General features: G+C 40.6%; 1 protein-coding gene across 1 annotated transcript in view; it reads right to left on the bottom strand.

Annotated features, from left to right (window-relative positions):
- Positions 1 to 27,041, bottom strand: part of PPP1CB (protein phosphatase 1 catalytic subunit beta) — a 50,301-nt gene that overhangs the window by 7,990 nt on the left and 15,270 nt on the right. Inside the window, exons 2-5 of the mRNA XM_024198177.2 lie at positions 21,539 to 21,670; positions 15,033 to 15,263; positions 14,557 to 14,661; positions 4,739 to 4,810 (exon numbers count right to left, since the gene is read on the bottom strand). Of these exons, the coding sequence (XP_024053945.1) occupies positions 4,739 to 4,810; positions 14,557 to 14,661; positions 15,033 to 15,263; positions 21,539 to 21,670 (540 nt within the window). The remainder of the gene's footprint in view (positions 1 to 4,738; positions 4,811 to 14,556; positions 14,662 to 15,032; positions 15,264 to 21,538; positions 21,671 to 27,041) is intronic.

Here is a 27,041-nt window from a genome sequence, read left to right on the forward strand (position 1 = left end):
AAAAAAAAAAAAAAAAAAAAAAAAAAAAAAAAAAAAAAAATCAACCCTGCCTCATCAGCTCCACAAATGCTATCGTCATGACCTTTCGCAGCTAAAGGCCTGTGGGATTTGGTAAGCTGTAGTAAGAAGCTGCTGGAGGCTTTTGGGTGGAACATGGTTGAAAAAACATTTAGATAAACTACATACACCTCTACCCCGATATAACGTGACCCGATCGAACGAATTCAGATATAACGCGGTAAAGCAGCGCTCCGGGGGGGCGGGGCTGCGCACTCCGGGGGATCAAAGCAAGTTCGACGTAACATGGTTTCACCTATAACGCAGTAAGATCTTTTGGGTCCCGAGGACAGCGTTATATCGGGGTAGAGGTGTAATAAGATATAGCACATGTATGTGATTATGTGAGCAGTTCTTGAGTACTGCTACACATGCATATTGTAGAGCAGCAACCAACTCTGATCGGTCCATAGATCAATATTCAGTCTCTGAAATACAGTCTCAGATGGCTCTCCACAATACTGTAGTACAGCAGTCAGGCTTGCGAAATACATTCTTCGCTATGAAGTTTCACAAGGATTTCATCTTTGTGAATCATTGACTCAACACCTCTAAAAACCAAGAAATGTAGTATCTAATTAGGCTGTATAGTATCTTGTCAAGACCACCACTTTAGTACTCCTAGTTACAAATTGCTGCAGTTGAATGGGTTACATCCAGGAAGGACCCTATTAATTTTTCCAGAGTTCCGCAAGAGACAGCACATTTGATTCTAGATGTATAATTTCAATTGACAGGTTTAACGTATTTTAAAAATCTCCTCCATTCATAGTCATGCTTCAAGTGTAGTAAAACTACAGAGTAGGATTAAGTGAATCAGGTATTCTAGGACAGTACTCAATTACAAATATGCCAGTCTTCTGTTATAGAAAAACACACTATTAAGAAGTAAAATAAATCTAGCTATTGACCGTATTAAAATGGCCAGTTACTGCTCAGTGTCTTATCTAGATTGAAGCAAGTGATGCTACTGTACACTTTAAAGCTGAAAACTTGCCATATGAGCTTATTTGTGTGGATGTTACTTCATAAATCTACTAATCAAACTGCCAAGAAACATTGTATTTATAAAGAAAACAGAGTTCACACTTCTTCCTTTTGTTCTGCATTCAACACTCCAGTTTGGTGCCCATGATGCAGTTATTAGTTATTAGTAGAGCTGGAAAGTGTAAATTCCAATTCGAAGAGCTGTACAGATCTCAGATGGGATTTTATGGAGGGTGATTGACCCCTCCCATCACTTGTGGTATCACAGAAATGTCTATTTTTTAAGAGCACTAGCTCAATCAGGTATCTCCTTAAGCTGTAATGTATACCTTTTGGCTCTTGTGTAGACATACTCCGTGTGTGTAAGCCATTCACTTTTCAGATATTTTGTACTTCTAAACAGTGGCTTTGTTTTGACAACCATTCTTGCCTGCTTAGAAATGTAACTAAACAGACAAATCTGAAAGTCAAACAACAACAGTTGTGTCATTTTAACTAGAGCTTTTAGGGTACATCTACACAGCAATTAAACACCTGTGGCTGGCCTGGGTCAGCTGACTTGGGATCACAGGGCTGTAAAACTGCTGTGTAGATGTTTAGACTCAGGCTGGAGCCCAAGCTCTGGGACTCCGTGAGGGGGGAGGGTTCCAGAGCCAGGTTCCAGACCAAGCCCGAACGTCTACACAACGATTTTTAGCCCTGCAGCCCGGGCCAGGGCAGCTGTGCCATGGGTCTTTTATTCCAGTGTAGATGTACCCTTAGACAGATAACTGTCTGAAGAAAATGCACCAAAACTGTTTTACAGTACAGAGTGGTTTTTCTGGTTAGTTTGAAGATGTTTCTGGTAAGTATTTCAGAATTTTCCATGAAGGTGTCTTCAATTTCTTTTCAGTCACCGTGCTCTGTCCTAACTTGTCCCATCCCCGCCAAATAAAGTACGGACATTAAAATTTACTTGTCTATTTTTGACTGGTCATCCAAAACACAAGGTACAGCTACAGACTGCATGGAAACATCTAGTACTTAGTCCACCTGATATGCTAAAATGTACTGCCTGCATTCAGCAATTTGTATCTACCAGGAAAGCTTGCTTTTTGGTTAGTACTCTATTTTTAAAATATTAAAGAACCTGCAAGAGACTACTGATACCCTCAATTCTAGATTTGGGCATACCTTGAGAGGGGGGAGAAGGTGGCATCACTGCCCTCCCTGATGGTTCTCTCTACCAAGATTTCTATAGGAACATGCTGACAGAAGCTACCTTGGAGCGCTCACTTTTTGGGCTGCACTTGTCCCCTGATTAAGGGGATCATATGACCTTTCCTTTATGACTCCACACAAGTGTCAGGTTAGATGAATCTGGCCCATGACCTATACAGTGCTATAACAAAACTCCACAACATATTTTGGTTTCATCTACACAATTAAGACTAAATCATATTACCGCACTGTATGTTTAATGATATTTTAACATGATCTCCTAACACCATGTAAACAGCATATAGATTGAACCTTAGTATACTCAATAAAATTAACACAAGTAATTCTGAAGACATTAGAATAGGAAAGCACAGTGGTAATTTTCCGATGACCATTCTGATTACCAAACACTCAATTCATTGTCACTACACCAGCCACTTCAGTTTTATCACATCAAGTGTAAAGGTGAAAATACTATTTAAAATTACTGAAGAGAAGAGTATAGAGGTAGGCCTCAGGGGAAAAAAGACTTAACATTCAGAGCCCCATAATATTGTCAACTTAAAGGAATGTTCAACTTCCTTTTTTCAAAATTAGATGTTAAAATTCAATTTCATAGGCTTTTTTGAAGATACATTTTAATGCTAGAAGGGACTATAATGATCTAGTCTAACCTCCTACCAACAGACTACAGAAACTTTCCCAATAATTCCTGCATCAAGCCAAATCATTTGTGGCTGAACTAGATTGGAGAAACTGCCAGTCATGATTTAAAGAAGTTATTAAGAATCTATCACATTTTTCAGAGATCTTGAAATATATTTTTTTTGGGAGGGAAGGGGGGAATTTAAGTGGGTTTTCCCTGTTGATGCTTATAAGAACAACCCTCCTTTTTCTTTCTATACAAGCACACATTTTTTCTTCAGCCTCCTCAGTTTCAGCTTTGATTTTACTGTTGCTGGTCAACACCGTCTTAAAGCTTGGCATGGGCATGCACCAGCAATAGAACAGTGAAACTGTTTTGGGGGTCATTTGCAACAAAAGCAGGTATAAGATTTTTCAGAAGAAAGTGTCCTTGTGAACTAGAATCAAATAATTCTGCAGGCAGCCTTAAGATGGATTGGCTCTAGCAGTGACGCCAGACACATTGGTTAAAAAGCCCTCCTTTTTTAAATGACTTTCTGATGGAAGCCAAGTATCGAAGTTCAAATTTCTTCTTTAAATGGATTTTTAAAAAAACATGAAAAAGGAATACAATGTAAGGAGATATTTTAGGTATGAATTAGTGTTGTAATTTACACTTGTGTTGTGAAAGTTCTCCACTACTTGCCTCATGCCGCATCTGGATGCGAATTACATAGGTATTAACTTGCACCCTAATGTATTTTTGCTTATGGTGATGGACAGGATACTACCCATTCATAATTTGATATGATAAAATTAATACAGACTGACATTTGAAGAAGTCAGCTGTGAAAGAGGATCTTTATAATACAATCTTGGCCTTAAAGGAGATGGTGTACTGATAGACAAAGATAACCCTATTGTGAGACCTCCTTTAACATGCAAATTGACTTCAAACCAACAACTACTCACTCAAAGCAAGATCATGCATTACTAGACACCACCTATGCAGGGCTAAGGATCTTCTTTAATACTAGGGAACAAAATGGTAATTCCGTCTCCTACAGTTCTGGGGTAGGAGGTAGTTTTCAATAAAAATGATACAGAAGTGGCTATTGTAGTGGTAAAAGGGACAGATCAATTTGCTCCCCCCATAAAATGTATTTATGCAAGTATTAATATGATCGTAGAAAAGAGAACTTTAGGGCTAGAACATTAATACAAACAAGTTCAACATCTGGCCACAGAAAAGTAGCAGTAGAGATTATAAAAAACTGACAAGCCTGCACAGCAAAGAGATTACTACGAACCCCAGATTAATTTAAACTCTGATGCTATGATGAGAAGCAGAGGCCTGAGAAACCAAGAGAACTCTAGAAATGCGGGTTATGTTCCTTGATAGATTTTGAACAACTAAATGTTTGGGGCCTATTTAACCCAAACCTGTATTTTCGGTTTAGTTTTTCTGATTTCACTTGGATATTCTATTGATTTTCTAGAAAGCCTTGTTTTATTTGGGATAATTCACTGCAGTCCATTCTCTTAGACAAGGAATACAAATGTCATAATTCTGCCAAGACGACGACAAAAGGTACAAAAAGTATCTGATCTCAGGCGCTCGCTCTGTCAAAACAAATACTCCATTAGTTACCAAAAAGCACAATGAAATTCATAGTTTGAACAAGGAAAGCCTCGGGAGCTCAGGAAGGAACAGGAATAGGGTACTGAAGATTACAATTGAAGCACAATTAGATTGTTTCAAGGCTCTGAACTGCATAAATAGGAACTGGTTCTGATATTCTAATGCCACTGGTAAGTTTGCTTTGGCATCACTGCAAGATACATGTACAATAAATTCTGTATGTCTTACCTGTGTCAGGAACATCTGTGGGTCTCATAATTCTCCGAATCTGCTCCATTGACTGGAGATCTGGTGACAGTCCTGTAAACATATACAAAAATAAACTAAGCTTCCTGTATTCTTACTTTTAAAAGGGTACCAGGAAATGCACAACTGGAGGCTCAAGGTGATACAGCATGCATCATTTTCACTGTAATAGAAAGTGAAAAAAGTCAGCAGGTTTCTAGACACCACTTAAAATACAACTGGTCTGTGCATTAGGACTGTAACAGCACTTAATGGGCTTACTACAGTAGAACCTCAGAGTTACAAACACCTCAGGAACGGCGGTTGTCCGTAAGTCTGAACAAAACGTTAGTTGTTCTAAAAGTTTACAACTGAACATTGACTTAATAGAGCTTTGAAACTTTGCTTTTAAACCATCTTAATTTAATTGAAACAAGCACAGAAACATTTCCTTACCTTGTCTAATCTTTTTTTAAAATCTCTTTATTTTAAGAGTTGACATTTAACACAGTACTGTACTATGCAGTATTTGCTTTTTTCCGGCTCTGCTGCCTGATTGCGTACTTGTGGTTCAAATGAGATGTGTGGTTGACTGGTCAGTTTGCAACTCTGAGGTTCTACTGTAGTACTTATTTATTTGTATGTATGCCACCTTCTTATTCAAGGAGGGGAGGGGGGAATTTAAGTGGGTTTTCCCTGTTGATGCTTAGAACTGCAACTGCAGAGTAAGTCAGTCTCATACCCATTACACAAACAGATAAACTTAGGCAGGTGAACTTTATTTCATCTGCATAAAGCACAAGTAACTGGGTTTTATACAGGTGAAGCAAAGTTCATTGAGAAAACTAGCTTAAAGAGCATACTCTATACTATAGTCAGGATGCAAAGCTGCAGCACACCACTTCACTTATGCAGAGTATGAAGGCTAGTCTACACTAGAAACGCTACAGCAGCACTGCTGTAGTATGTCTGGTGAAGATGTTCTACGCCAACAGGAGAGAACTCTCCCGTAATAAAACCACCTCAGAGAGGCAGTAACTATGTTGGCAGGAGAGCATCTCCCGCAGACATAGTGCTGTCCATACCAGTGCTTAGGTCAGCGTAACTTACACTGCTTGGGGAGTGGCTTATTCATACCCCTGAGTGACATAAGTTATACTGACAGAAGTGGTAATGTGTACAAGCCCTTTAGTGTCACTACAGCCACAGTTTGTGACTCCCACTGTCCCTCTCCACACTAGCCTCAGCTGTGCAGGCATGGAAGCAGTCTCCTGGGCATGCAGGGATTTAGAAGAGTACCTACAAGGCTGCTCCACTTTAATAGCCCCACAGCAAGACTTAAGATGGTTGAAAGGGGCTTGAAAAGCCCTCGAAGGATTGTTTTATCTAGAGAAGTTAAGTGATTTGTCCAAAACCACACAAATCAGTCACAAAGCTGAGAATAGAACCTAAGAGCTCTAACTTATGATACAACTCCTTTCCCTTACATAGGCTTTATTTTTAATGTTAAGCCTATTTTGCTCAGTCCAATGTTCTAAAGAGTTCACATAGTAGGAACAATCTTTCACTAAAAGAGTCACTTACATTTTGATTTCACTTGACATTTCAGAGTTGACAGACGGTGGCAGCTGTTTTATCCAAGAACACCCCTTTAGGTCAGTAAGAGAGCCTACTATTATGAATACTAATTTTCAATCTATTTTAAGACTGATTATTTTTGTTCAATATTCCAAGCATTTAATAAGACAGTTTTATCTTTAGTCATTATTTAAGAAAGACTGGTTCTTTGGCTGAATATAAAGAAAGTTATGTAGATTGGTGCAAATTACACCTTCGAGATGGGTCCAAACAAGTTTAAAATTTCTGTTACCTACACATCAAGAAGGAAGTAGTCACGTAAAAGTAGGCCTAGTCAGCTTTAACTGATACCCTTCTGTCAGTTACTTATCCTTCCTTCCACAATCCTCTTCTGACCTACTGACATGCAAGTTGCATCAATTTAAAATCTCTTCTGGATTTGTCTCGTAGATCTTATCCAGCAAAATTATTGTGTGATATGGTACAAGGCAGGGTCATGTGCAAAGGTTAGTCAATGTGGACTCCTAGGAAAAAGGTACTGGTATCCAAAGCTACCCAAAACACCATCAACAAATACAAATTGCCTTTAAAACAAAGTGGGCTACGTGGATCAGCAGAGTGTTGTAAGTCCAGTGGGTGCAAGGTTGAAGACTGTGCAAGACAGCAGTATATAGCAGCATAAGGATTGTTTTAAGTGCTGAAATACAATCTGAACATCTGCAAATAAAGATCACTTTTGCAAGAAGCTGAGATTGCCTCTTATCCCACCTCCTCCTATTGCGAGCAACAGAGTTGAGAGTGGTCAAGGGTTAAGATCCACAAATTTAATTTAATACAAATCAGAAAAACTGTCAAACTGCCCCCACTACAATGATTACCTGTGCACCTCAGTACCTTGTGGATAAAGATGGTAAACTCTTAATGCAATAGTGTAGTTTTCAGACTGCAACTTGTGACATGGCAGCAGTTACAAGCCTGGTTCTCTGATGCAACCATTTGCTGGTAACGAGACACAGACAAGTGTTTTTATAAATTTAAATGCACTAAAAGGATTATACAGGTGCATGTTTAGGCTAAGCCAAAGCAAGATCAAAACATGGAAGTTAAGGGGCCTTATTGTCCTCATCAAATCCAAGCACTGTTGAATCAAAAAGGGAAGAACATTATAAAAACAGTAACAAGAGCATGGAGAAAGCCCTGCTGGCTGTCTCAGATTTTTACTCTAGGAAAAAGTGCATCCCATATAGCATCATATGATAAAGAAGGCAAAAGGGATACTCTGCAAATTCAGAATTTAACCCATGGCTCTCCTCAGGTAGTCTCAAGTCATCTTTTGCTATTTGCATATTGATGCATCCCCTCACAGGAAGCTCCAACACTATGCTAGCGGTGTCACCAATCACAGAATTCCCACCATTGAAACCACTTCTATGCTTTGTGTTGCCTCCTCCCCCAAGAGATTAAAACCTAATTCAGGCAGACAAACTATTCTGACAATAGACATGGTGACAGTATGAGATTAGCAGTGCAGAAGGTTAACAGCAGTTATCACTGAAAGGCCTCCTGAAAGAGTGGCTTTAAGGAAGGCTCTGAAGCAGCAAAGCCCTTTCACTCATGAGGAGAAGAGGAAAGCAAGGAGCAGCATGGAAGAGGACTCACAGAGAAGAGTGAAAGGAGGAAACTGGGGATGGTTCAGAGGTAGGCTAAATTTAAGCAAAAAGACAGGGTAAAATGAAGAAGTGAGTACAGAGCTGTGGAAGGCCCTAAAGGCAAGGATGAGAAACTTGAATTTGATGTCCAATCAAAATGCCAGTGAAGGGGATTCAAAGAGGGGAATATCTGAGTCAGTGATAGAAGATAATTTCAGCAGCAACATATTGGAGAGACTGTAGCAGAGGGGAGATTTGGTTTATATAATCGGATGGGGGGGGTGCAAAGAAGAGGACTGCAGAAATGTAAGCAGGGATGGAACAAAGATGTGAAATCGGGATAATTGGATAAGTGAGGTGCCTTTTGTTTACTATGTTATGCGGTTTTGCAAAGTTTTTATTGTATATCCCAGAGGGCAAAGTTTTAAAAATAAACTATGCAAAAATACGCAATATAGTAAAAAAAGGCACCTACCTCACTCCTATAAGCTGGCTCCAAGCTCCAGCAGGTTTGTGTTATTACCAGTACAGTGTACACAGACTCAGACATGAGTAGGTGCTGACAATCCATAACTCGGGGACCTGAAAAGCAGTTTGGAGGGGATGGGGAGGAGACGAGAGGGCAAGGTTTACCACTCAAATGTGCTAAGTGCCACCCTGGGTTGCTTGTTATTTTGGAGTATTCAGGACATTCTGCTAAGCTTTTCATATCTGCAAATCAGTTTTAATAGTGCTAATACTTTTGCTTCCATCTGGAAGTGTTACAAGTCTTAAAGGGGCACTTGTTTTTAAAGTTAGAATATCCTTTAAATGGTACATAGAATTTGAGCTCGTCTTACTTTTTAAAAATAAAACACACGTGTTTTTAAATCCCCAATTATGTTTATAAAGGAAGTTTGTTTACACCTTGTATCTGTTTTCCAGAAATAATCACCTTCTGGGATTCTCTCATGGGCCTCTGTTCCCAAGTTCTGCATGCATTGTACTTCAAGCTCTTAAGTTTTTTGGTTTTTTTAGTCTATGGTTACCAGTAAGAGGGTCTGCACAAGCCACATACTCCTACCACCACCTCACTGGTTAGTGCCTATCACCTGAGTTTAACTGCTATCGGTGTCATGATTTGGGAAATATTTCTGCACATCTTATGAATTCTAGTTCACAGATAAGTTATGACATTTCTGTATCATGGCAATTTATAAAGTATTTCTATGGAGAGTAAATCTTGTCAACTGGAGTAGCTATCTCCACTAAAGGGATTAGCAAAAACCTTCAATTATATGAGGTTTTAAGAAACTTAAGTATTATACCTAAACTACTTGGAAGAGATTCCATACCTGTAAATCAAGATTCTTTGACAATGCATTCAACAATCTGAACCAATGGTTTTCTTTCTGCTGTTCAAACTTGCTAGACAGAGTGATAAGTGACCAGTTTCCAAATTTATCACTCTGCCCAGATGCACTCCCTCTACAGGCTTGCTTCTATTCTTTCCTTTGGATTCACTGTTGGCATACACACTTATGAAAAATTAAATTAGATAATCCCAGAGAGTAGCTTTTTAAAAAGGTTGTAATTCTCAGGATCAAAATAAAATTCTGGGAGAACTTGAATATTTCACTGAAAAAGCCTGTATTATAGGTAGTGAAATCTGCTTCTACTCATTTAACAACTTGGACCAATGCTAAGTAGCAGTGCGCAGGGGCTCCTCAACTCGGGAGAGAGAGCCCAGTATTTCAGCATATAAAGCTGTTGAGTTGTCTTACCCTAGCAAGACTCCGCCACTGTACTAAAGCAATGGATTCCTCATGAGCTAAAAAGGAAGTGGGCTTTAATTGAAAGTTATGCAAGGCATTAGCAGATTCCACTCTGGGCTGGCAGAAGCTGAACACCTGTGGTTGATAAAGGAACACACACTCACACTCTGCCTTTGCAGATAGTGCCCACCACACACTGAATAGGCACATGACATCTGTAGGACAGAGTAAAACCTTCTCTTTGCTAAGGCAAAGCTTGTTTTCAGGCGAGCGGTACTGAACAGGAACTACCTATACCTGTTCTACACCCAAACACTGAACCCATACCCTAGAAACAAACTGCTCATTACATTTTATAAATCCCTCACCATTACTCATACAGACTGCTCTCATATCCCACCTCATTGCTAACAATCAGCATCGCAAGACGGTCCCTGTGCACTGCTACTGACAACCTACACAACTTAGCACTGAAATTATGCAAACTGGATCCCTCAAGGTACACATGCATCTCTTTCATTTGATCTCTTTCACATATGCGAAGGGGAGAGGGGAGTGAAGATCCAGATCTCATATCATAATCACCCCTCTACCAAACTGTTCCAACTAATGCCCCATCATTCAGCACAGCTATACCCAACAGTGAATGGGGCTGGAGTGCATGCAGATAATTACCAGTGGCTACTGTGAGGTTGAGGGGGCTATTATCCATCTATCTAGGATGATGTGGACATAAACCTTTGAGAACCTTCTAGCCCATAAGTACAGAATTCTCTTCCTTGTTTTTATTGAAAAGCTAGGCACACGGCCTTAATGCCAATCAGAGAAAGTATGCTTCTGGTGGATTTTTACTGGGAGATCGACAGGAGACTGTGAAGATAAGAAGGGACTGAGACAGATGAAGTGGAAAAAAATTAATATATAGCTATTATGGACAGGACCTACTGCAGACTGAAGCACTTTCCTCTCACTCCCTCTAACGAAGGAGCCTCTGGAGCAAGATGGGTACTAGATCAGCAGTCCTTTGAGATCTGTGAATCCTATAAGCTTAAAAGTTAATATTGGGCATCTGGAATATTGAAACCTGAATGAAATCCTTCAGGGGACCTTTAAGAGGACACTCCATTCCTAGCAGACTTAGGTAAGGTGCTGTCAGGCTTTATGGGCTTGTCTTGAGGAAGCAATATCTTGAAATCAGCAAGGACTTTCAAAGTTTGGTCCACACACTTGCTGAAGAGGTGATGCCCCTACCAGGACAGGGTCGTAAGTCACATACCTGTGGCCTTAGCCAGAGGAAACAGTCAGTATTGCCTTGTCATTATCTGGACATGTATCCCAGGTTGATTGGCAAGGAGAAAGAGGTCTAGTTTAACTTTCTAGGCAGGCAAAAATTAGCTTCCAAGAGTCTTGTAAGAAGATAGATAATCAGCAGTGAGGAACACACAGAAACACTAAGTTTTATTAGAGCCAACTACAATGCCATACATCTAGGAACAAGGAATTCAGGTTATACCTACAGAATGGAGGACTGTATTCAGGAAGGCAGTGAATCTGAAGATGATTATGGGGACACAAAAGACAGGCAAGTCCACATGATCTCCCAGTATGATGCTATGGCAAGTGCTAATTTGATCCTTGGATGCATTATCAGTACTGAGTAGAAACAATGAGATGATTTCACCTCCACATGACACTGAGGAGACATTCTGGAATACTGTGTGCCGTTCTGGTATCTACTTAAAAATAAATAAATAAATAAATAAATAAATAAAATGTTGAAAAAAATTGGATGGGGTACAGAGAAGTACCACAAAAATGATTAGAAAACTGGAAGAAAGGGCCTTACAGTGAGCCTTAAGGAGCTTAAGTCTATTAAATTTATCAAAAAGATCAAGAGGCGACTTGTTTATGGTTTTCTCCCCATAAAGGTAGTTAATAAACCAGTTACTACAGGGCTCTTTGAGCTAACAGAGAAAGGCATAAGAGGAGCCAATGTCTGGAAGCTGAAGTCAGACAAAAATCAAGTAAAAAATTTTGTCTCGTTTTTAACAATGAGGGTGATTAGTCGTTGGAACAAACTACTAAGTGGTGGAATCTCCATTTTGGAGTCTAAGCATCTTTTAGGGCTGGTCCACACTACCCGCCTAATTCGGCGGGTAGAGATCGATCTTCTGGGATCGATTTATCGCGTCTCATCTGGACGCGATAGATCGATCCCAGAAGCGCTCCCCCGTCGACTGCGGAACTCCTGCTCGCCGAGAGGAGGAAGCGCTGTCGACGGGGGAGCCTGCCTGCGCCGCGTGGACCCGAAGTAAGTACTTTTAGTTCGATATAGGAAACATCGACTTCAGCTACGCTATTCTCGTAGCTAAAGTTGCGTTTCCTATATCGATCCCCCGCCCCAGTGTGGACCAGCCCTTAGAAAGGAATACCTTAGTCAAACAAGTTATCAGGCTGTGTACTAGGTCAAGTACTATAGCCTGTGTTATAAAGGTAAGACTAGATGATTTAAGTCCTAATTCATGATGTTTCCTTAAGACTGAGTCCAGATTCTGTCTTTCACATCCATGATGGGGTAAGTTAAAAGGGTAATGGGATGGAAGACTCTCCACAGACTTTGTGACCACTTGGCTAATCTTTGTGAGGACCATCACTTTTCTGAAGTACCAGTGGGAGGTTGTGGAAACCTACAGCCTGGAGTTGTGGAGAACAGACAACTCTGGATTCTTCCAAGTATATATTGGACAACTTCTTGGAGAAAGGAAATGTTTGTAGGACTTGTCTATATGGGGGATTTGTCCCTATAATAGTATAAACTCCAAGTGTATAGACAAAGGTGGCACTATCTACCTCAGTTTCAAGTAGAAGCAAGCAGCACTCGTAAGTTGCAATTTTGCCTGTCTACCCCAGATACTTGCTCCAGTGCAGCTACCCTGCTGGCTGAAATCCCCAATGGAGACAAAGCCATATCCTTTCAAGTCCCCTAGGAATCTTTGTTCTGATAATCCCCTTCAAGGACAGATCTTACAAAGGAATTGAACTCTACTAATTTGCTTATTAGTTAAATCACATCATGAGAATTTAAAAAAAATAAAGCCATATTTTTTCCTTTGGCCTTCTCTTAGGGGCAGACCCTGGACCTTTCAGAGCTTTTGCCTTTTCGACCCTGATTTACATTTACTGTCTGGTTCGGGAAAGAATAAGCACAGGACAAAGGAGAGGAGCAGCAGGGGGAAGGTAACCTCACAAGCATATGGAGCTGATCCACTAGGGACAGTAGTTCAAATGAACTCCCACAGAAAGCATTCCTTACTACCCTTATGGCATATTTTAGAGTTAGGGCCCATATTTTGGAGTTAGGGTCTATAAGTAATATCCCCCTACTGCTCTTGTGAGGGGAAACAAAAGTTATGGAGGTTGCCACAGTCTTCAGCTTCTGCAAAGACAGAGGTTAATCCTTATTAGAAGAGGGCTGGAGCACCAACGGCTGTGATGTGCCGAGGCTACAGTCCAGCAGCATTTTATTATTCTGCACCATCAGTGGCAAGAAGAGTAGAGGCTTGAAGTAAGCAGAGGCATTAAGCCAGGTGGGAGTAGAGTGATAGTTCTTTTTGAGATGCTACTCACCCAAGAAGGAGAGGGGAAGTGCTTAAGAAACAGGATTGGACTACTGCTCAGCAGCTTTTGCAAAAGGCATGCTGCCTGCCCCACGTTGTATTGGGAAAATGGAAGTCTGAGCTCCAATTTAGGCAGCCTCCAATTGTTGGTCAAAAACAGAGGCTGCACTCACCACCTGATTCTTGAGGCAAAACTGAGCCACTCCTACTTTGTTACCATTGCCTTGCTGTCAGAAGCCCTCCTGTTCACCAAGAAAACAGAAGGAAATTTAGAGCCTGGGCCTGCTCCAGTCAGTCTTGAGGGAGGTAGAGAAGGCGTCATACCTGCAGCACCATGAAGCCCATAGCTGGAGCAGTTTGGGCACAAAACACTACAGGCATGGTTCTGCCCACTTGGCTGGCTGATCATTCTACAAGGAAGCAAATATGTTACATTCTGCCTAGGCTCCAGTGAGGAAAAAGTGAAGAAAGCTAAGAAGCCAGCTGTGGAGGGAATGGATATGGGCAGGGAGAAAAAGCCTTGTAAGCCACTGAATGTTCACATAGGTAAGGAAAATACACTGGTCCAAATGATTGGACACAGGAGCAGAAACACTTTATGAACTTGTCAAATACAGAGGCAAACAAGTTGTTTATCCCATGATTGGACAATTTATTATGCAATTCTAGGGGGGTGGGGGGAAGGAAATCTGCATGTGTATGCAAGTCAGTTCTTTAAAACTGACTTCACATTAAACTTCAGTCTGATTCTGAAGGAGAAAAGTGCAATTTTTGGTTTTGCATTTTCTGTTATCATGTAGCACAATGACCTAGGCATATTGGAAGATAAAAGCAAAGATCTTGTTCCTGAGCAAAACAATAAGGGAGAACACAGAGTGAGGATGAGGAGATGAACAGGAATAAGCCACAGTTATCTTAATAGGTTTCAGAGTAGCAGCCGTGTTAGTCTGTATCCACAAAAAGAACAGGAGTACTTGTGGCACCTTAGAGACTAACAAATTATTATGCTCTAATAGATTTGTTGGTCTCTAAGGTGCCACAAGTTCTTTTTTTAGTTATCTTAATGGTGCCATTGAAGTTACTCTCAATGGTAATTTAATTGCTATTGTATGCAACATGGAACAGTGTTTTAGTCTGATCCTGGGCCAGAGATTGACACTAATTATGCAATGGATAGGAAAAATATAACTACATTCACTGTCAGATTGAAGTAATTATCTTACCTCCATGACAGCAGAAGATCTTCTCATCCACAATGGCTGCAATAGGCAGACAGTTAAAGCAGTCTGTGAATGTCTTCCAAAGTTTAATATTAAATCGCCGTTTGCCTGCAGGAACAGAGTAGTCTATTAGAAAAGGAATTATATAGCCAACCTACAATGTACATTATACCCTGCCCAAAGATGTAGACAAAGTCTGAAAGTTGAATTATTCAAGTTTCATAAAACCTGTGAAGATGATCACCTGTTAAAAGCATTTCACAGTAAGTTTACTTCAAGTAAAAACCACATATGTAATACCAAGTATTAAGAGACACAAGGTGCGTTTCAAAATAATTTATGGAAAGCTTTTCCTACAGATTGCTTTGATAAATTCTTGCAATGAACAGTCATTATTTAGTTAAAAATAATCTACTTTCTACTCCTACAACATATTGTTAAATAGAAACAACTTTTGAGAACTAGAAGGTTTTGCTTACATTCATCATAGAATCCATAGATACGATTAATGCTAGCACACTCATGGTTTCCTCTTAGGAGAAAGAAGTTTTCTGGATACTTGATTTTGTATGCCAGTAATAGGCAGATGGTTTCCAGAGACTGCTTGCCTCTGTCTACGTAATCTCCCAGGAAAAGATAGTTGGCTTCTGGTGGGAATCCTCCATACTCAAACAATCGAAGTAAATCTGTATATTGCCCATGAATGTCACCTGAGTAAGGTAAAATTTAAAGAGATAAAAAGATTAGTACAATATCATAAATACCTTACTGAAACCAAGACATTGAATTAGTACTCATTTTAGAGGGTCAGTTAAGAATTGAGAGGCAGTTGACAGATTGATATTCTGGCAAGATCTTTCAGATGGTCTGTTGAGAAAGGATAAAGAAAGCTAAAATTGAAGCACTCAATCTATGGAAACTGCCCACAAGATTTGCAGAGAATTGCAGTGTCAGTTCCAGAAACATTCTGAAGGGTACAAAATCTTCCTTTCCATTTAACTAAGTAGTCCCTGGAAAAGATGGGAAATTCCAGTTTATCGGTACAAATTTAAACATAAATTCAGAAGAAAGTTGACTTGATGCAATTAATACATAGAAGATGGCAAATCTAACTATTTTAAAAAGCAAAGCAACTTGTAGGTTTACTACCACACTCCACTCTCCTCCCAAAAGCAATCAGTAAAGAAACTGGACAAATCAGTAGAGGCAGGTGCTGCATTAAGCTATTCTAAGTTTGTTTTATACCCTAAAAAGTCAACTGTTGACCTGCAGGTCACCCCGGCAATATTACAGCTACTATACAATGTCACTGGACAAGGTAGCTTGGCTAAGTGCCTTCTTTCATGTGATTTTTTTTGTGTGCGCACAATTTGCTATACCACACAGTACAGAACTCTTGAAAATCATATCCTATACAAAAGATATCCAGCAAGCTTGCAAGTAGTTAATTAAAAACTGATACAGTAAGTATTATTCTGACAAATTATTCAGCCAGATTCACCTACCACTTACCATATATTCCACAACGGGCCACTTCCAAAAAAAATAGGCAGGCTGCATGGTGCAACAGTTCCGTCATAAGTAGTTGGCACAGAATACCATATCACCCATATCACCGTATCACCTAACTATAACTGTGTAGGTGGGTGTGATGGAAGAAGAATAGAAACCTAAACACTAAAGAATTCTTTAAAATTACTTATGTACAGGAAGGCAGAGTGGCTTACAGAATAGATTGCTGGCAAGGGGTTCTATTCCTGGCTCTGCCACTGGTCTACTGGGTGACCTTGGGCAAGTCACTTCACCTTGCTATTCCTCAGTTTCCCCATCTGTAAATGGGGATAGGATACTCCCATTGTAAAGCCTTCGAGACTTACTGTTAAAATAGTTATGTACCCTTGCTATTTGCAGCATTCATCACATAAGCATACACTCTTTAAATCAGTCAGTAGTAAGTTTATACAACTTGATCCATTTAGGTTTTGACTGATTTGTGGAACACTTCGATGTGATCTAGTTCGACTGCTGGCAAAATGGTGACAGTGGTCAAGCAAAGATGCTTCTTGCTAATTGTAAGCCAGTCTCTGTCTCAGTTGCCAGAGGCTTTTTGAACAAGCAAGCCCAAGCTCCTCTCCATACTCTACACACTTAGGTCCATGTCTTTTTAGCTTCTCTGTTTCAAGTTCAAAATGTGCAGAAGCTAACAGGACTTCAGAACCACACCCATCTCTGTAGAATCTTCCTTTTTCATGCAACAGAACACTAATTGTCACAGAAAAGGTGGATAAAAGGTGGATTGGGGGGGGGAGGGATAGCTCAGTGGTTTGAGCATTGGCCTGCTAAACCCAGGGTTGTGAGTTCAATCCTTGAAGGGGCCACTTAGGGATCTGGGGCAAAATCACTACTTGGTTCTGCTAGTGAAGGCAGGGGGCTGGACTCGACCTTTCAAGGTCCGTTCTAGGAGATAAATTATAAATTAATGGAGATATCCTAATTTTAATGTAAGAGATAGATAATATAATATTTTATGGAGTGATCCACAACATGATCGGATAGGTATGGGACATCATGATGGATATCAAGAGTATCACAGAACAAAGTTCCCTCTAAGCTGCGCGGCCAGGCGGCAGGCAAACAAGGGCCACACAGGTGCGCAGTGAGGAGAGGCACCTCTCCTGCAGCCCTGGGCTGCTGCAGCAAGAGAGCTAGGGGGAGTCCTCTCTTCCTGTCACAGCCTACAGCAGCCTGCACCCCAAACCCTTCATCCCCACCCCAGAGCCCACACCCTAATGCCCTGTCCCAGCCCTGAGCCCCCTCCCACACCCAAACTCCTTCCCAGAGCCCACATCCCCTCCTGTACCCCAACTCCCTGCCCCAGTCCAGAGCCCTCACCCCATCCCTCTGCCCTAGCCCTGAGCTCCCACCCACACTCTCAACCCCTCTGCCTCACCCCCGCCACATATCACCTCCATAATGGTGCACATAAAATTCATTCTGCACATGGATATAAAAAAAAAGAGGAAACATTAGAATTCTGGGACAATTTTTTTTAAAGGGATATTAAACCTTAGCTTCAGGGTTTAAGCCAATCTCTAGCTACAACAGATCAGGATGAGACTTAACACAGGAGGCAGATTATCCACATCTGCCTTTCACAAAGATCTCTGAAGAATCTGGTACCAGTCATTGTCAGACAGGATAGATGGGCCTCAAATGGGATCCAGTCTGGCTATTCCTCTTAAAGTGTTCAAGAACCACTAAAAGAAAGATAGTCATATATATTATTTCATGCCATGTCCCTGGTCCATTGAAAAAAAAAAATAGAATACAAGATTAGCTTGGTATATGGCAGTGGTTTTCAAACTTTTCATTTCCGGACCCCTAAAAAAATTCAAATGGAGGTGTGGACCCCTTTCGAAATCTTAGTCTGTGGACCCCGAGGAGTCCATGGACCACAGGTTAAAAACCACTAGCGTATGGAGTTAAAGCTATTGCTGTACACCATTCACTAGGTTAAACAGTTATGCTGCTTATTCCAGAGAAAGATACGTAACGTAGCTTCTATAAAAGGGGCCCAGAAGCCAATTTGGTGTTTGAGGACACTTGCTATCCTGGACCTGTCATAATACTAGACAAACTGCATTGTTTGACTTTGTATCTAGCGAAAGTTACTGATTCCTCTAAAGAGAAAGATAGCTAAGCCCACATAAGCAAATTCCTACAGTGAATACTGATGTAGTTAGTCTTTCACCTTAGATATACACCTCTACCCTGATATAATGCGACCTGATATAACACGAATTCGGATATAATGCAGTAAAGCACTGCTCCGGGGGGAGGGAGGGGGAGGGAGGGCTGCGCACTCCAGTGGATCAAAGCAAGTTCGATAAAACGTGGTTTCACCTATAACGTGGTAAGATATTTTGGCTCCCGAGGACAGGGTTATATCGAGGTAGAGGCGTACAAGATAATGGTCACAGAAGAATAAAGGGATTTTGTTTAAAAGTTTTCCTTTACAGCCTGGTACCTTATAGACAAATACCTGGATGCATACTGAACTAGAACTAGCATCTGACAAAGATCACAGATGCTGCAAAGATGACAATGGTAAACTGACAACGTTTGTAGGCCACAAACTGGAGCAGAGAGCTCTCCTTAAGACCCACATTTAGGGCAGAGTAGTGTTAGTTGAATGGGTATACATATTCTAGCCGTACTTCCAAAAAGCCTAATTTAACAATGTAACTAAGTATATGGAACCTCATTGTCAGGCACCAACTAATTACATGGATAATCAATAAAATATTTGGGTAAAGTTTCATTATATTTTATTTGCAATTAGACCCACAGTCAAGTGTTCAAAGCGGGTAACTAGGCAATATTTTGCAGAAGCCATTTTGTAAGTAGGCCGTGACTTCACATTTAGAGAGACATTTAGTAAACTGTTCAAGATGCCTGATAGATACAAGTTTGAGCTAAACTGCAAGTCAGATCTGAAGCCTGCCAGAACAAGAACTACATTGTTTTTAAAAGAGAAAATTGGCATAAAATGAAAATTTGTTATATGAAAGGTATTGGCTTATGTAACCCACATAAATCCCAAATGTATGAGTTAATTTAGCTCTACATTTTAATCTGATTTGACAGTACAAAAATCTCATCCCATAGTAGCTCCTTCGATTTGGCTTGAGATAAAATTAATTAGTAGCCAGATGATTAGTGTAGCTGCACATTGTTTTATTTATTTTAAGACTAGTTTAAAAATGATTTCTACCTGTACAAGAGCTTCTCTTAGTCGCCATACATAGGACCCAAGCTCCCTAAACATCAGAAACATCCTAATGCCTATATCAGGGGTGGGCAAACTACGGCCCCTCAGGGCTTTGGATCCAGCCCACGGGATTGCCACTCCCGTGGTGCTGGAGGTCCCACACTGCTCCCAGAAGGGGCTGGCACCATGTCCCTGTGGCCCCGGGGGAACTTTGCATGCTGCCCTTGCCTCTGGGTTCCTCCCCTAAAGCTCCCACTGGCCGGGAATGGGGAACCGGGGCCAATAGGAGCTTCGGGGGAGATATCCACAGGTGCGCAGAACCCTCTGCACCCCCTCCCCCAGGGGCCACAGGGACATGGTGCCAGCCACTTCCCGGAGCGGGGGCAGGGACCTGCCCTAGCCCCGCTGCGGGCCACTGCCACCCTGGAGCCACTCCAGGTAAGTGGCGCTAAGCTGGAGCCCGCACCCCAAGCCCCTCCTGCACTCCAACTCCCTACCCTGAGCCCCCTGCCTGCAACCCAACTCCCTGCCCTGAGCCCCCTGCCTGCAACCCAACCCCCTGCTGCACCCTGCACCCCAACCCCCTTCCCTGAGCCCCCTCATGCACCACACACCCCTCCTCTGCCCCAATCCCTTGCCTTGAGCCCCTTCCTGCATACTGCACCCCCCTCCCACACCCCATACTCCCTCCCACACCCCATACTCCCTGCCCCAGCCTACATTCATGACCCTGCAAGCAATTTCCCCACCCCGATGTGGCCCTCAGGCCAAAAAGTTTGCCCACTCCTGGCCTATATCATGTTCTCCTGCAAGTTATCACTACTTAAGTTTAGCTTCAGATTTGTTGCCACATCATTTTCCGCACACAGAACACCCTCAGATAAGTTGGATCCAAAATTTAGCTTAAAAGGGGCATGGCTGCAGGTTTGCCTAGTATAACGAGTCTTCTGATTGGATTAAAATATCCCCTTACATCATTTCATTAGTTTCACTTTGGCTTTTTTTTTTTAAACTCAGTTTATTGTTCATACCAAGTCAAGTACAGAGGGTTAACAACAAACCTAGATTAAGCTTCAGTTTTAAGATAACGTATAATAGGCAATGCTTTAAAAAAAAAAAGCCATTTAAGATGAGTTTGCCATTAATATTAGGATATTGGTAATTAGAAAAATCCCTGTGATCATACAGCACAAGTTAGGAAAGTTGATGATTTCTGCATGACCGGTCTAATCTAAGGGCTGGGATGGCCCATGAAAGTCTTTGGGCCCACACATATGAGCAAGTTTGAACCATGACACTTCAGTATTGAATACCTAATTCAAGAAATTCAGGATTTTAAGAGGCAGCATCATAGTATTGTTCATTACATGCAACACTTCCTCCCTATGTAAAAGCCTGACAAACAAACTGGGGAGTGTTTACTAACCAGCATTGGGAACTATATTGTGCTTGTACACCAATTACTGCACATATCCAGCATTAACTTTATAAAGAGGTTAATAAGGAATTACGTGTATTTTAGGTTTAAAAATATTTATCTGAAAGGACCTGCCAAAGTCTTCTACAAAGCTTGAAGAGTTCATTATGTAGAATGAAATCAAACTGGTTTAAAAATACACATCCGATGTAATTACATAAGAAAGTGAATTTTAAAATTTCATTTAAATTGCTTTAAGTGACTGGGAATCCATTCTGAAAATACAATGAATTAAGTAAATGTAGCAATGCATGTCGGTTAAGGGACTTTGCATTTTGCATACATTTTGAAATGAACGTGTTCTATTATGATATAAGTGTTTATGCTATGTTTTAATGTGACTCACCATTTACAGAATAATACACCTGAAATTAGATCAACACCCCAGTCTAGTGGTTCTCCTCCTCTAGGTGTGGAGTCACACAATTTGCACTACAGAAGGCTAAATTTAATCACACCACACCCTAAATGATGACAGTCTTTCAGAGTAAATGCTCTACCAACTGTCAATCAGCTCTTCAGTATTAAATCAACGTACTTTCTTATCTAGCTAGTGAAGACGGCCATTTCTGCAACCCACATTACCAAAGGCCATTTGGCATGTCACTCAGACAAAGATGCAAAACCACCACAAAACCCATCTTCAAATTTATTACGTTTCCACCTTCCCCAATAAAAATGTCAATTTTGAAGTATACACTAGAGATACAAGACAAGATACACACTTATTTACATACCACAAATTTTCAGTGGTGCCTCCAGTTCCAGGAGAATAGGCTGGCTAAGAAAGATTTCTCGTGATTTTATGCACAATCCCCGAACTTCTGCTTCGGTCATCTGCACGATCTTGCCAGGACGACATCCTCGCACTGAAACAACAATTTTTGCATGTAAATATCACCAAGGCACACTTTTGTTCAGGAGGATTGCACAGTGGACACCTAGCTGCCATGTGACTGGCCTTTTATCCACACATTTATACTGCTTTCGTCACAACGGTGTATTACGGGAATAAAATGTATTATATGTTTAGACTATTGTGGTGGGGTGGAACACTAGTATCTAGAGTTCAGACATCCTTATTGTATCAAGAACTTGAACAATTTAGTTTTCATTTTAACCTTGATCTGAAACAAATCGTGTTCTAGCATGGTTTGTGTTAAAGCAACATTAGAAAGCTTAATTGGAGAAGCTTCTATAAAGAGGCCAAAACTCGCCTTTAAAAAAAATTTAAGTGTACCTCAAAAACATGTCTGACTAGTCTCCAATTCCTATTGAAGAGCTGGCTTATTTCCTGTTTTTATGAAATAATATCTACTGGGGAGAACTCTAACACTTAACTTATTTATTGTACACACCAGGGCTCCTTGCATCCCTTCATCCCCCCTGGAGTGCCACCCTCACATTTCCCTCTATTGCAGGAGTCCCTGCAACTCCCATGTTCTCTCCCTCATGCCTGGGGGCTACTGTGTCCCCCATTCTCCCCACCACCACATGCTAGGGCCCACCCATTCTCCCCTCACCCTGTGTTGTGTGCCCCCCCCCCCCAGTCCCCACATTCTCCATACCCATACCTGCAGTTGGGTGTGCAGCACCACTGCCCCTTCCCCATACCAAGGTCCCCAAATCTCCTATGCCACTAGGGATTATATACCCCCATACCAAGATACATCACACACACACACACACTCTCTCCTGTCTGAGAGATAAATCATTCAGGATGGCAATATATTCAGCTTTTGGGAGAATGGGCAGAGATGAGATAGTGGAAGGCATTAATGAGGTCCATCAACCAGTTCTTTGAACTACAGACAACTGCAGAGGAACTTGAAGCTGTGGCTTTACTAAACAGAGAAAAGGCGCTCGCGTTCCCTACTTTCCCTCTTTTGGTGTTTTGATTTCCCCAGAAATCAATTGGGTACCATCTACTGACGCCTAGAACATTCCATGACATTTTAGGATTGATCAGATGCAGAATTAAGAGTTATCACATTAGCCAGACAAATATCAAGACATTATGGCTTCGCAAGCTCAACCAACTAACCAGACAGGTTACAGAGTGTTCCATATGTAGGTTAGAAAAAGGAATATTTCACCCTATCTTCAAGAGCAGGATCCAGGAACCAGAGGAAACTGACAGCTGTTCTAGTAAGGTACGGCAAGAGTACTGGTACTCAATGGTAGATCAAAAGTGGATGCAAGCAAGGCTAAACGATACTCCTATAGTTAATAAAGAAGAATACGGTATACAAAGATAGGGGCTGACCCCTTACTATCTGGTGGTCAATACTGAGGGGGTTATTTTTAAGTTGAATCAAAGGGGCTGAAAGTGTTAACAATAGAGTGTAGATTTTCAATTCATGAACAAAGTTAATGAACTTTTTAGTCACAAGCTAAAAAGTTTACAAAAATAGAAGCCTAAATTTAGGCTTAAACCACATGGCACCTAACCGAGGTATTTTCAAAAGCACCTTAAAAAGCACAAGATCCATTGACTTCAGACTGAAAATCCTGATCAAATATAGCCTGGTCAAAGCATTTTAGCTTTGGATTCTCCCCACCCCACAATAAATTAGCATTTTAAGGGTGAAACTCAATATAAAAATACTGCATAAAATCTGAAATTCTACTAACAATTAAGAAAATTGTACAAAACCATCAACTTTTGCAATTTAAGACTATAAAATGAGAAATAAAGAACTAGCAACTTGTAAACAAAAATGAATTACATTTTAAAAAGCTGAAAAATCAATCTGATTTCTTTTTAAACAAATCATTTTTATCCACCTTGTGTAACTCCAGGCATATTTCAGATTTACCTCTAAAAATGACAGTGTAAACACTCCTGATAGACAATGGAAACAAGCCTAAAGGCTCACATGGAATTTTCCCTAGATAATTCCACATGTGGATATTCTTATTCTGCAGTAAGCATACCTTGTTCCCAAGTGGGTTTATTCCAGAATAAGAGTGTCCATACATTGAATTAATCAGGAAAACTGTGCAGACAAGCCCTGAGTCATCCATGTTTTATTCTATTAAAAAATATATTTTTAACCACTGCGCAGCTGCTTTTCCCCTCCCCTTACTTTCAATTCTAAGTCAAGAGTTTAGTATTGTGGTTACAAAAGTTGCTTTCAAATCCCAAAATCATGTCAAAAGCTCCCTTTATATTTTATAACAAAGTACAGAAAGAGGAAGTCATTCTTTTAAGTAATGCAACTAATTCAAAATTGATCAATTTGAAACAGGTGCGTTAACCAGTAGTGTAGGGTCACATGAAGACATTCTTAGCGGAAAGATAACTTTACCTAAATATTTATATTAGCAGCTCCATTGTGGCCAATGAAGACCTCAACTACTGCAGAAATCTTTCTTCCTCTTCAACCTCTAGAACAGTGGTCCCCAAACTTTTTATGTTGCACCCCCTCCTCACCCATAATGTAATCTACCCACACACCTCTGGGACCTGGGCAGAGGAAAGGGTCCCACCATGCTCTCCCCCCTGTCAAATGTTCCTCTACGCCTCCTGGGGAGTCATGCCCCACAGTTTGGGGACCAATGATCTAGAAAAAGTGGGTCAATTAGTTCATAAAGATAGAGTGTGCTCAAGTACACAAGATACTTATTGGGTTAAGTTAAGTTGATTAAATTTATTTTGCATCTACTTCTGAAAATAGTGACGCCAGTTGGTTATTAGCCCTTTGGGGAGCAAGTTCTCTAATCCAACTCCTGTGAAAAAACGTGCGGTCTCTCACACTCAGGTTTTGCTGTTCCAGTAAAACAATTGTTATGGATGGTCCTGGCTATGGGGGGAAACCAGGTCTGAGACAGCTAGGGCCACTACCATAGAGGACTTTGAATATCTAAACAACGACATCAGCTATTCAATAAAATCTAGTTCAATGTAGAGAGCAAAGCATTATGCTGATATGAACATAGCAGCCTATGCTGTTAAGCATACTGGCATTTTGTATTTTTGGCGCTTTTATGAAGGCATGTAGCCTTACCAGCATCCAAAGGGTAAAATAATCCATAAGGAGTGTGAATAAGTTAGGATATTATATGTATGCCAGCTGTAGTGCCATACTGACATATTGTAACAGACACTTGAAAAATACATATAGCAGAACCTCAGTAACAAATACCAGAGTTATGAACTGACCAGTCAACCACACACTTCATTTGGAACCAGAAGTATGCAATCAGGCAGCAGAGACAAAAAAAGCAAATACAGTACAGTACTGTGTTAAACTATTAAAAAATAAGAGTCTGATAAGGTAAGGAAACGGTTTCTGTTCTTGTTTCATTTAAATTAAGATGGTTAATAGCAGCATTTTTCTTCCGCATAGTAAAGTTTTAAAGCTGTATTATTTCCAATGTTCAGTTGTAAACTTTTGAAAGAGCCACCATAACTCTGAACAAACATTTATGAACAACCTCCATTCCTTAGGTGTTCATAACTCTGAGGTTCTACTGTAATAGTTTTACTAGAATATGTCTATGTTTCAGAGGTGCCTAACCTACAGCCCACCAGAGCATTTCATAAGGCCCACGACTTGCTTCAACACAATATACTAATGGCCGATTCATTAGTGTTTTGTCATCATGTTATATCATTTTAGTTTACACAAGTGTGTAAATAGACAATACTGTACATAGAAATAACCTAATACATACAAACAAGCAGAATATAAAATATAAATCAATAGTTAACTTTAAATCTTACTAAAATATGTAGAATCTGTTTGGCCCACACAAGGTTGTGCTGAGGTTTGTGTTATCCTCTGTGTAATAAGGTCAGGCAAGACTGCCTAGTTAATGGCTTCCCAAGTTAAAGTAGCCAGAAATAAGTGTTTGGGAGACATTAGCCTTCATAAGTGTTTCCTCCTCAGGAATGGTCTACACTAGGAAATAAGGTGCTTAAAAAAAAAAAAAGTTAATTTATAGCAAAATGCTAGTGGAGGCAAGATACAGGGTAGTTTTACTTTGATGTAGCTAGATGAGGTGAACCCTAGACACCCCTTCCCCCCAAAATACACACTCCAACCATCAGTTTTCACTTCTACTAGATTCATCAAGGTAAAACTACTCTATACCTTGTCTCCACTAGCATTTTATAACAATTTAGCGAACATCGTAAAAACCATACCTTTGCCCCATTGAAGCTACAGCCTTGGCATTCTTTAATAGACTTAATTTTCTGATGTGCTGAAAGCCCTTTGCTCCCATTAATTTACAGGATTACACCCAAAGACTTCAGGCCATGAACGACTCATTGTCCCTTATTACTACACAGAGCTATATGTACACCTCTACCTCGATATAACGCGACCAATATAACATGAATTCGGATATAACACGATAAAGCAGTGCTCCGGGGGACGGGGGGCAGGTTTGCAAACTCTGGTGGATCAAAGCAAGTTCAATATAACGCGGTTTCACCTATAATGCGGTAAGATTTTTTTTGGCTCCCGAGGACATCGTTATATCGAGGTAGAGGTGTATATAAAAACTTACACAAGAATACAGATACAGAAGTAAGCTATTGAAGAATAGCTATTCACCAAGACTTAAGATTAGTTAGGCCAGATTAAACCAAGGCTGTTATTCTTCAAGTAGAATTCCTTTTGGTACCATTCTTTTCAAAACAGGTTTTCAGGAAATTTTTGAAATCAGCGTAAAGTGTAGTTGGGATAACAGTATTCCTATGTAGTACATTTAGTGAAGTCCAGTGCTTCTGTGAATATCAAAACACTAATTTTCACTGCACTTGTTTTCTAATATGTTCCCATAATAGACATATGCATATTTTTAAGTTGCAATATTTAAGTATATAATACTTGATTTTCAAAACAGCAGCCAAATAGGAAAAATCTGTTCTTTATAACCATCAAAAGGTACATCTATACAGCACAAAGAAATCCCAGGAAGCAAGTCTCAGAGCCCAGATCAGCTGACCTTGACTCACCGTACAAGACTAAAAATAGCGGAGTAGACATTCCCACTTGGCCTGGAGCCCAGGCTCTAAGAACCTCACCCTCTTGGTGGATTTCAGAGCCGGGGCTCCAGTCCGAGCAGGAACGTCTACACTGCTATTCAGTCTTGTAATGCAAGGTTCTGAGCGTCACTACCGTGGGGGTTGGGAGGCAGGCAGGCATTAATGCTGTGTAGATGTAACCATAGTATCATACTGCTGATAGTTAAGAGCTCAGGACTGGGAGTAGGGCAACTGGACTG

Source organism: Terrapene carolina, unplaced genomic scaffold, assembly GCF_002925995.2.
Source record: "Terrapene carolina triunguis isolate 2854851 unplaced genomic scaffold, T_m_triunguis-2.0 Scaffold85, whole genome shotgun sequence".
Classification (NCBI taxonomy): domain Eukaryota; kingdom Metazoa; phylum Chordata; order Testudines; family Emydidae; genus Terrapene; species Terrapene triunguis.